This window comes from Physella acuta, unplaced genomic scaffold, assembly GCF_028476545.2.
Source record: "Physella acuta isolate Inbredline_101_S28 unplaced genomic scaffold, ASM2847654v3 ptg000484l, whole genome shotgun sequence".
NCBI classification, from domain to species: domain Eukaryota; kingdom Metazoa; phylum Mollusca; class Gastropoda; family Physidae; genus Physella; species Physella acuta.
This window is the reverse complement of record NW_026732003.1, coordinates 170,710-182,314: the sequence shown is the minus strand read 5'-3', so window position 1 is coordinate 182,314 and position 11,605 is coordinate 170,710. Positions and strand designations below refer to the sequence as shown.

Here is an 11,605-nt window from a genome sequence, read left to right as displayed (position 1 = left end):
TTACGCCGCCCGCTTTTTCTTTGTAAAAGCTATGAAATCACTCAAAGGCGATTGTGTCCATGCTGCTCATTCTCAATAAAGTTTGTTAAAGTTTGTTCGTGTTTAGTAAAGTATCTTGTCTTGGAGTGGAAGACAACATTCGAAAAGGAATGACACAAGTACCTTGGCAATGTACCGATAATTCATCGATTGGTTATTAAATAGTCAATGCTAAACACATTAAAGCATTCCTTCTAAGTGGAACGAAATTTCAATATTTTTTTAGATGGATTGTATCCACTCATCTCGTGGATGAAATAATATTTTAAAATCTCCAAGAATTCTCCTCAGCGCAGAAATTCCTAATATTTTTGCTTAGAGAAAAATTATTATACTAAGAATTTTCCTCATAGAAGAAATTTCTGACTAACAATTAAAGTCAATTCAATCCGGGTTTAAATCAGTTGAACGTCCCTGAGTCCACCCAGCTCAGATGGGTACCTAACTGGAGTCTGGGAAAATAAAGGAGATTGAGCTTAGTTCTGATCACAATATCAATTCATGTTCCGAGGTCATTTAAAAAAGATCAACTCTTCTACATCTGTTCCGTGTGTCTTGTGAACGAACAGAAAAAGAAGAACAATTAACTTCATAGAGATAATTCTACAATGAAGAAAATTTGACTAATATTTCACTTCCCAAAAAGATAATACAAAACAGAATGCAAAATAATGCATCACACACAAAAATACAAAACACATCAAAATCTCAGTCTTTACGCGTCATCGAGTCGGAAAAACTGGGCTTTGCAATTTTTTTCCGTGTGTTTGTGCGTGTCTGTAAACACGATAACTTGAGTACCGTTTCAGTTTTAAGTTAGGTGTCGCAATTTCATGTATTAGTGACTTTTTATACACATGCTTCTGTCAAATTTTGAACGATTTCCGATAACAAAAAATAGTATTGTATTCTATTTCTGTGTAAAAAAAAATAAAACTACAAAATCTTATATTTGGATTGCTTTCAATTTTTTAGAGACCAGCAATAAACAGAAAATGTACTTTATTTATGTGTTCTAAAATACAGATAACTTATTATTAAAGCTAAAACGCCGTTAATGATTAGACGTCCACGTAATTTTTCAGCTTCGTCCGATGAGCTAAACCCCACTTTACTTTCCATAGGAGTCTATTTTTTATGATTGTTTAGTTAAAATATTTTTGTCTTTTCTGACAGAGGGTACTTTGAAAATTACTTGCAACATATTTTTCTAATCTTTTTAGAATAGCTGAATATTTTTTTCTATTAAATGTAAAAGGTCACGTGATCGTACACTTCGTCGCCAGTGTCAACAATGTGTGGGTATAGTTTAAAGTAGAAAACCCCGCAAATTTGATGCATGGGTTGGGTTTTAACGATGATTTTAAACTAAATAGTACATGATGTGTAGCTTGAAATACTTTACATTACCAAAGAAATCGATTTTTAGTGTGTTCTTTAATTTCAATTTTAACTATATGTTATGCTAATGCCTCCAAAACTTACCTGGAAAGGGGGGGGGGGGGGGGGTAAGCAAGATCTTTACTACAGTTGTAACAATGTCCATATATTAATGATCAGTGCACGAGTGCAGATGCGTTTACACTTTGAAGTCAGCTTGAAAATAAACCCTTATTCGATACCTTTAAAAGAATATAGCCCTTGTCTGCGAAAAAATCCTTATGTCCTATAAATTATGTAGACCGCTTATGGTGGCTATTGATTACATATTTTCAGGCTATAGTTGTGAAGAATGACTGTTAAGACACTAAGGGTGAGAATGCAAGACTAGCATAGCTATCTATTTAGCCTACGTATTTATATTTTGATGTAGCCCTACCATATCGCAATAGTTGTTGAACAAGTTATGTATAAATACATATTTATAACATAAAGACGATTTCAGCCTGCTTTTCCTTTTGAATTTGCTTCCATAGCCTTTGTCCAACCAAAAACAGCTACAAGGCAGCAGTTGTTTTATTTTGGAGTTGTCTCTCCTAGAGAGAGTGACTGTCCCCAGCTAACGAGCCTCATCTACCCGATGGTTCGAACTCGAGACTTTTCGGTTTAACCATGAGCTTTACTGACTCGACCACGCCGACCCCTATACCTGCTACGAGCTATGGTTATTCTTTATTTCTATGAACTCAGATCTACTGTAGGTGTCATAATTTATTTTTTTTTTTTAAAAAGACGCATTTTCGACAGATTGTGAACCCCTGCACCTTTCTAATCAAACGTGTTTTTAAAACGTACTTGTTATAGACATACTTGTTACGTAAATTTAAAGGAGCGTTGTTCTCCTACATTTTGATATACTTATCAAGTATGTTCTTGCATCAGACATTTTTGGTGATCTTTTAAAAATGTACAAAATTTGTGTTTTTTACTTCCCTTTTCAATTGTTTCAAAACGTGAGAAAATCCAATTTCAATGCAATTAATTTAAATGATGAACTTATTTTTGAGGCTTGAAAAAAACGAGTCTGTTCTCTGTGTATGTGTGTTTGTGTTGAGTTCAAAACATTTTGTTTGTCACATAGGCCTATACTTTTACAGATATAACCTCTCAAACATGGCACTTTTTAGGGTGTTGGGAAAAAAAGTTAAAAACCAATGTTTTAAAACGTCATAACTTTTTTTACTACTTGAGATATATGCACAAATTTAGTGCCCACTATCTTAGAATCATGAGTTCTTGATATAGAGACTTTCAAAAAAGCTCTGGTACCGTTTTAAAAAAAAATCAGTTTGACGCCCCTAGTATGAGTTTTTATGAAAAAAGGAAATTTTATTGAATTTTCTTCTATAATGAATAATCTTTTTTTTAACAATTTCCATAATTAACACCTTACATATTCTTAGAATAAGCAAAGAAACGCTTATTGTTTTAGGAACATTGCCTGACGCTAAAAATTTTTAAACACGATTTTTAAACTATTATTATTTATTAATACATGAAGAATGAGTAAAAAACAAACACTAAACTAACACTACCGCTAGATAATATATAAACCCCAGAGTTTCCTCCAGGCATCCCTTCAGGGTGGCTCAACTCCACCCCCCTCCCCCCGAAGAAATTCTACCGCACCCCCCCCCCCCCTCTCTCAAAACAAAATGGAAATGATGATATAGAGAAAAGTTGCTTTTACCAGTGTCCGCCTCCGTCCCCCCCCCCCCCCCACCCAAAAAATATCAAGTGGCCGCCCGGAGAAAAATGTCTGAAAGAAACACTGATGAACTCTGTGCATAGTAAGAAATAAACTCCTATATAAGAACTGGGTTTTTATTTTTCATTGAATAACAATGTACCCCCAGCAGCATAAACCATCCCGGATTTAGTTTCTATGTATTCTGAGACAAAAGACAAACTTGTTTTTTGGCAACAAAACAATCATACTATTCTGGGAGAGCATCTCCGAATTTATTAACCCAGTTTGTTTTTACCAATCTTATAGGACTTAATGCAGCATATTTAGATTGAGATCAGAGCAGTCTTAATTGATTAACTAAACCTTTAATATAAGCTGTTTTATGATTAATGGGGTATTTCTTAGACTTCATTTCCAGCTTCATTACAACCCAAAAATGAGAGGGTTTCCATACAGTTGACTTTACCACTTTCACAGAGACAGACATTCTGTGTAGAGCTTTGCTCGGTGGCCAATTCTTTTGTTCCTTTGAAGTTAGAGTCTTTCTCTTCTATCCTGTAATACATAGAGATTTTTTAAGCATGGTAATATTTTCAAAATCAGCACATAGAAGTCTATAGAAGTCTTTCTCTTCTATCCTGTAATACTTGGACATTTTTATTTTCTCGTATATGAAGTATAGAGAAAGTATAGTAATAGTGCAAAAAAATCGACATTTTTGCAAATCTCGACGTTTTACACCTCTTTGAGTCGGAAAAAACATAGTTTTGCAATCTTGTCCGTATGTCTGTGTGTATGTGTGTGTGTGTATGTGTCTGTGAACACGATAACTTGGGTACCTTTACAGATATGTTGATGAAATTTCATATATATAAGTATTATATCAAATTTGTAGTTATTCTACTTTCAATTTTTCAAAAGCCTATAACTTGAGTACTGTTTCAGATAGATAAAGTGCGCGCAGTGCGCGGCCCTTGAACACAGGTGCTTTGACCATAGGGGGTTTGACCATAGGTGGTTTGACCACAGAGGGGTTTGACTATAGGGGCTATTACCAAAGGGGCTTTAACCACAGGGTTTTGACCACAGGTGTTTTCTATGCAGATGGTCTTTGATCACAGGTGGTTTGTCCAAATGCGGGCGTTTGATAACAAACGATTTGTCCATATATGGTACGGATTAATTTTAAACATTTGAGACAAATACACACGATTGGGGATGGTGTAGCAAGAGTAAATAACATTTGTGAAGGATGGCATTACAGTCTTCAGTCTCTCCTCCAATGTAGTCACCCAACAATGTGGCCTTTCCTTGAAGGTCTACAGATGGACTGCACACGGCAAAAGACAACTTTCTTGCAAGGTGTCGCAGGAGCAAGCTACCCAGCTAAGAAGCTATACAGAATGCTGCACGAAAGATTAAAAATTACAATGTGCTGTTCAGACATATGCTCAAACAGATGTACTGACATTTGTTCAAACAGTACTGTTGTTGGTATGATTTTTTTATCCTTAATGTATGCTATGTATTTTCAGATACATCTACTTTATTTGTTTGTGAAACTTTTTATGTCTCATTATTTTTGTTCCATTTATACTTAAAATAAATCTATGAGGCCTAGCACCAGCTTTTATGTGGAGACTAACATATCGTTATTGACTTTTTTTAGTACATGTTAATTTCAACTAAAAGACCCTCAGGAAACATGTATAAAATCGTATGAATTGTATCATAAACTTAAATCAAATAAAAGCTTCTAATTTCTTTTTTTAATTCTATATATTATGGTTAACCTCCCCCTTCTGTGGTCAAAGCTCTGCTGTAGTCAAAGCCCCGCTGTGGTCAAAACCCTTATTGTCAAAGACATCTGTGGTCAAAGCCCCGCTGTGGACAAAGCCCTTATGGTCAAACCTCATATGGACAAAGCTTCGCAGTTATGGAACCCATATGGTCAAGTCCCCTATGGTCAAAGCACCTGTGGTCAAAGCACCGATAAATGAAATTTCACAACGCATGTAAATTTATAAAGTAGGTACTAATAATATTCCGCACTATTATACACAGATTATTTGGCGTTTACTTGGAGCGCAATAATTTTTTCTACGAGATTCTATTCTATTTTTCCCACGTTTTCTTTATTTTGCTTTCGCGTCTGTTTGTTTGTCTTTCCATCAAATCTTGCGATCGAAATTTTAGGCACTTCCCAGTTAGCTACCGCGCTGAAATTTTCAGGGAAGCTTTGTTTCCGATGACAATACAATATTCAATTATTATTATTACTAATATTACTAAATTGATCCATGGAAAAATTTTATTGATCATTTTAGACTCCTATTGATTTGTACAAAAAAAGGACATAAGCTAGTAATTGTAATTTGATAAAAACAAGGTTCGGTACTTTCCCTCTTCTGGCTTACTGAAAAACAAATGAAAAATCATGAAGGAGCGAGCACGCGATTGGCTGAGTAGTGGTCACGCGGTGCTTGTGTACAAACCTATGCAAATCTGACTGATCCGGAAGTAGAATGTTGATGGTCCAATGGTTTGCACGCGAGGGCAAAATGGTGAAAGAAACGGCAACACAGAAGAAACGTCGATTGGAAAAGGCACGCCAGAAGTATCAGGCGCCCCACGTTTTTCATTTTTTCTCATAATGCGCACGCAGTTTGCGATCGCTTATAGTAGAGTGATCGCTTGAATTATTGTAATGTATAGCATTTATTTTCTACTTTTTAGTTCAATCAGAAAACGTGGGTTTAAAAAAAAATTGATGATAATTATTAAATGTAATTAAAAATGGATTAAAAATCATGTCTATACCCCGAGTTGCCATCCCCCGTAGTGTTATATAAGAATATTTTAGAAAGTTTAGGGGAGATCACTCCCGGTTTATTTTTTTGAAAGTATCGTAATAGTTTTAAAACCAGCAAAGTCAATCTTCTTTTTTGTTGTAGGGTTTTCAGATTAGAAAAATTCATAGCTGTCTTCAAAATTAAACTAAATTACAAAGGGATGTATGCTACACATTCAGCATTCATTCTCTATCAGAATTAAAATTAATTTTTCACACATAAGGTTACACCACCATTTAAATTAATATGTGAATAATATAAATGTCATGGGAAACTTACAGGTAGGTTTTCATTGCTTCTTGAGCATTCATATCCCTTGTAATGGCACAGAACCCTGAAAAATATTGGCAATTCATTTTAATAAAGCATGTAAAATGGGTCTTTAATTACTGAAATATGGCATTTTTAATACCAAGTAGTAATGACCAATATACATATAATATAAATGTACGAGCCAAACAGTAAAACATAATGCATGAATTCAACACCACGAATGCTGCAATTGAAATTATTTTGCTTTAAAACACAATCAGTAGCTCGTGAAGGACGAGTATCCTCATCCTCCCTCCCCACCCCCTTCCGTGAAAGCAGCCGTCCTTGACGACAGTTTAAAGGGGAGAACGAAAAGATCAAGCAGAACGTGTTGTCTCCATTTTGTTTTTAAACGTTTGAAGACTAAATTTCAATTATCTGCCCTTAAAAGACGTCACTAATTCGAACCGGCTCTACGATTGTAAACATTCGGCATGAACCATAGCTCAGCAGACTGGTGGAAGTTGGGGTGATAGTATTATGGTCTGTTGCGCATGCCTGGAGAGCGAGGGAGGGGGCGTGAGGAGGGTTAGCCCCTTAACGCCGACAGTCGCGTTTTCGCGACATACCGATTTTGCGCAAAGCATTTGCGCATAGGTACATTTAGGTCGTTGTGTATTGGGTACATCCAGACGGTTGTATCGGTACCAACGGTCACGTTGTCAAGTCGAAATGTATGACGTCACACTCTCTTGACTCACGCGCATAGTAATTTTTTTCGGGCGTTTGTCGCATTCGAGCAAGTGTCCATTCGGAAAATCGGCCTTCGGGCAAACGGCATTCGGGCAAGTGTCTTTCGAGAAAACGTCCGGCTCCCGTTATTGAGTACCCACATCTTTAGCACTGAGTACCCACATCAGTGACACTGAAAAACCACAGTTTGAGCACTAAGCACTCACAGCAGTGATACTGAGTACCCACTGCTAAGGCTGAGTACCCACATCAACGTTATCGATTACCAACAGCTCCAGCGCTGAGTACCCACAGCAGTGACACAAAGAACAGACTGCTGCAAGAACACTGAGTACCACAGCTTCAACAGTGAGTACCCACAGCTTCAGTACTCAGTACACATGGCTTCAACACTCAGTACCAACTGTTTCAGCTTTGAGTACCCATACCAGTGGCAATATGTAGTTACAGCGCTGTCATCGGTAATCAATAGCAGAATCAGTCTAGCACAATAGACGTAGCGCGAATCATAAACATAGGGTACCATCAACAATATCAGTGAGTACCCACACCGGTGGCACTGAGTACCCACAGCAGTGACACTAAGTACCCACAGCGAATTCATTGAGCATGGAGAATATACAATGGCTGAACACTGTCATTTAGGACAGTATTTGTTCACGTGCTTTGTGTGTATAGCAAATATAGGTCAAATGAGAAATTTGCGTCTTTATTAGTTGACCTTGAATAAGAGTTCACGAAAATGACGTAACCGGGGACAACTAAGGCTCTACACGTTGAAGGAAGTCCTTTCATATGTAGTGTGTTATGTAGTGTAGTAGAACCATGACAGAAATGCTTCAAAAAAGAGTTAGTCAGTGAGCAGGTGCAGCAGAGTTATGTATCTCTATGCCTGAGCTATATGGTGTAGTTTTCATGAATTTTGCAAGTGATTCTACATCTCCTTGCATGTCCGTATGTTCAGTTTGTGATATTCTATTGTTTGTGCGTGGATATTTAGAGAAACACGTGACAGTAAAAATAGTAAAATGACCCGGACTAAAAAAAAATTAAATTACTGTTTGGTCCATAAGTGCCTGATGTCGCGACATACCGTAATTAGGATAAAAAAATAAGTCCAAATTTAAAAACAACTATATACCTCAAATTCAGTGTGATGAGAGAAAATCAGCACAAATAATTTTTTACACGCTTGGAACATAATTCTGGCATAAAGGGGTTAGCATTTGGTTGCGTGCATAGTAGTGTCCGTATATATATATATATATATATATATATATATATATATATATATATATATATATATATATATATATATATATTTGATGTATATGGGGTTTCATTTTTGTAGTCTAATCATGACACAGTACAGGTTAACATAGAAACACCACTGTCGTTATATCCCTCAAGCAGAATGAAATTAAGAAGTTAACAATATAACATAAGGAACTCTAACTGTGTAAAACTAGTTAAGTGTTGACTGAAATTCAATACATTTGTTAAAATGGTTTTTAAATATAACACTTACATTTTGCTGTAAAACCAGTAAGCTTACCTTGAACCTGTTTGTAGTTGGATGGTAAAGAAGAGATTTCTATTGTTAATGAAAACCTGTCCAGTTCCAGCCATACCTTTACCGTGTCACCATTAGGCAGGAGCACCTTTTAAATCAAATATTATTTTTTAGAAAATATGCTCAAAAATCTATCCGAATATAGTATGTAATTAGCTAGCCTATTGATAAATACGAATTTATAATGTTTTCCTTCCTAAAATCATATTAATATGCAAAATAAGTATATTTCTTTACCTCGTATGTGTCTTTTTTAGATTTAGTAATTCTGACACCTTTCATTAATTTTTTTATGAAGTCTCCTTGTGGTACCAACATTTTGCCTATGTAATTTTCTTCTATGAGTAATCCATCTTTTGCACTGCAAAAGAAAAAAATAAATCAAAACAGAAAATTCCTAAAATCTATCATTTTATAGCAAACTAACGTTAAGTTAGTATAATATACTTTTATGGCTAGGAGTAGCATTTGCTGTTGTCTAATGATAAAAAACAGTTGACCGTTGTTACAATAAAATAAGTCTATCAGTCAATTTTTCTAAAAACCCATATCTTTTTATTCTTAATTATGCTTTTGCTTCAGCCATATCCTCAGCTTGCTGAATTTTTTACCACCTTCCAGGAAATTTACATTTGTGTGATGTTTTCAGCAACTTTTTCAGTAAGTGTGTCTTGACTCTCCTCTGGCTTAAAAGTTCTCCAATAGTAACCTTATTCAGTGCAAGAAAAGCTGTAATCCTACATGGTAGAGCTGACTTCAAAAAGCTTCCCTTTAGTGTCCAGAGAAAATCAACAATCAGCTTTCCTCAGACTAGGGAACCTGGCAATCTATCCAGTTTAAAATCTCTGAGCTGATAACAGCAACTGAAAGGTTTCTTGACAGACCCTATCTTATACATGATAAACCTAAAGGATAATAATGGAATAAAAAAAAACAAGAGAGATAGCTTGAAATCATTTCCTTTGATCCACACAGATTAAGAGCTTCTACGTCTAATTCTTGCATTAAATCAAAGTCTTGATCTTAGTTCCCTAAACACCTAACTCCGACCGCCGCTAATTGACCTGAAAATACGTCTGTGCTGCGCCTAAAGTCAATAGCATACATAAATCCTAGCGTGGCCATATTTTCAACAAAATATATTTAAAACAACAGAAAACCCTCATCTCTTATGAAGCAGATGTTGAGTGCGATGTTTATATTAAGAATAAAATATTAAATGCCTACATACCTTTTAAAATTCAAAATCTCTGTAACACATACCATAGATACCAGTCAGGGGGTATAATTTGTAATTTTTTTGGTTGCCCCTATGATGTAAATTTCCTGGGGCCGCAACTATTTTTTATGCTCTTCTGTGAGCGATGCTCCCCGTGTTGCCCTGTCATTTGACCTCTGGATACCTAAGTAGTTGTATTTGTGTCCGCGACTTTCAAACCCCAGACTGCTAATGACACGGACCGTGCAGTTGCTTAGGTTAACTCGGTAATGTGGACCTAATGAAAGACTATCGGGTAAGGCTTTCACGTTCATGTATTAGCCGCTTACGGATTTGCTGCATATGCAATAAAGCCAGGTTACATCAACAAAGGCGTCATCAGGGTTCAGCCCTTGTAAACACTACACCTAACTGGGTGATATCATACCACATCCACACAGAGGCAGTGTTACAGTCCAATCACAGTAAACAAATATTAGTCAAAATACTAATAAGATTGTAATAATAAGTATAGTTGTTTTTTTAATGCTAAGTTGACTTTTTCTTACGAGTACACAATTACTTGGTCCCAAATTTGTATACTGACAGCTTGATTGCAACCAATCTCAACTTCGTGTTTCTCAACCACTGTTTGTTCCCATAGTCCCAAAAATGATGGAACGAAGTGTGTTGTCTCAACGATGTGGGTACAATATATTTGCTTGGTTCGTACCTGTTGTAATTTTACACACAAAATAACAAAAAAAAACAACACAAGGTGTTGTTAGAAATGAGGTCTGACTTGCAAAGTTGGTGCTCTTAATAAACAAAAAGCTTTCAATTATTTTTTTTTGTAATGAGACCTTTTCTTAAAGTAAATCACTTAAATCACAACTAAGGGTATAGGGTGGTGGGATGATATAGCTTACTGCTAACCCGAAAGTCTTAAATAACGTATTCGAGTCTGTAGGGCGTCCCTGTGTCCATCCAGCTCTAATGAGTACCGGAATCAAGTTAGGATAATGCATATGCTGACCACGCTATCACTTCATATGCAGAGGTCATAGCTAGGGGATGCGGTTGAGGGTCGGTTACAATATTTTTTTTTATAAGCTTATTTTGTGCTGCATTACTGAACTATACACTGTCAAAAATTTTTTTAAAGAATGCAACACACTATCTTCAAGGTTTTTGTAATAAAAAAAGAGTCAGTGGCTGGTAAAATATTTAAATAAGTAATGGGGGGCATAGAAAGCTGTCATTATGTCTTTGCTACATCTGCCCCATGTGTTTTCCGAAATGATGATGAGATGATAAAGTAATTAATATTGAATGCTAGAAACTAACTTCTGTGTTTAGAAATGGATGTTGGTACATTCTATACTCCCATTTTGACACGTGCAAAAAGCTGAAATATTGGAGAAAAGAAACAATAAATGTAGATAGTCAAACACACAGACAAAACGAAAAAAAACACGCACACCCCACCCCCCTACCCGTCGCATATACATATATATACACACACACATAGACGGCCCCATTGAGAAAAACAGAGACAAAAAGAGAGACAGTGTGAGTGAAAGAGAGAGAGAGACAATGACAGAAAGAGAGAGAAATACAAAGAGAGACAGACACATGCATGCACACACACACATATTCCATTATGATTTTAAGAGAATAATAAAACTGTTGTTAGTGTGACTTAAACAATTGTTAGGATAGCATATATAAACGCAAGCAAAGCATCACCAGTAAATGTAATATATTAAAAGACAACTTTCATTAACCTCATTATCTGTCGCCGCCAT

At 35.9% G+C, this 11,605-nt stretch overlaps 1 protein-coding gene across 1 annotated transcript; it reads right to left on the bottom strand.

Annotated features, from left to right (window-relative positions):
• Nucleotides 1-3,244: 3,244 nt before the first annotated feature.
• On the bottom strand, nt 3,245-11,605 carry LOC131944160 (uncharacterized). The gene is made up of 6 exons (XM_059304679.1): nt 11,585-11,605; nt 10,367-10,530; nt 8,837-8,960; nt 8,582-8,687; nt 6,301-6,355; nt 3,245-3,724 (listed from the first exon to the last, which is right to left on the bottom strand). The coding sequence occupies exons 1-6, from the start codon at nt 11,603-11,605 to the stop codon at nt 3,571-3,573; spliced, it is 624 nt and encodes a 207-aa protein (XP_059160662.1). The 3' UTR covers nt 3,245-3,570.

Coding starts and splice junctions, on each gene's coding strand:
- LOC131944160 (XM_059304679.1), bottom strand. CDS start 11,605: ATGGCGGCGACAGATAATGAG. Junction 10,531..11,584: donor TGGCGGCGACAGATAATGAG/GTTAATGAAAGT, acceptor AAATTACAACAG/GTACGAACCAAGCAAATATA. Junction 8,688..8,836: donor CTAAAAAAGACACATACGAG/GTAAAGAAATAT, acceptor TTGATTTAAAAG/GTGCTCCTGCCTAATGGTGA.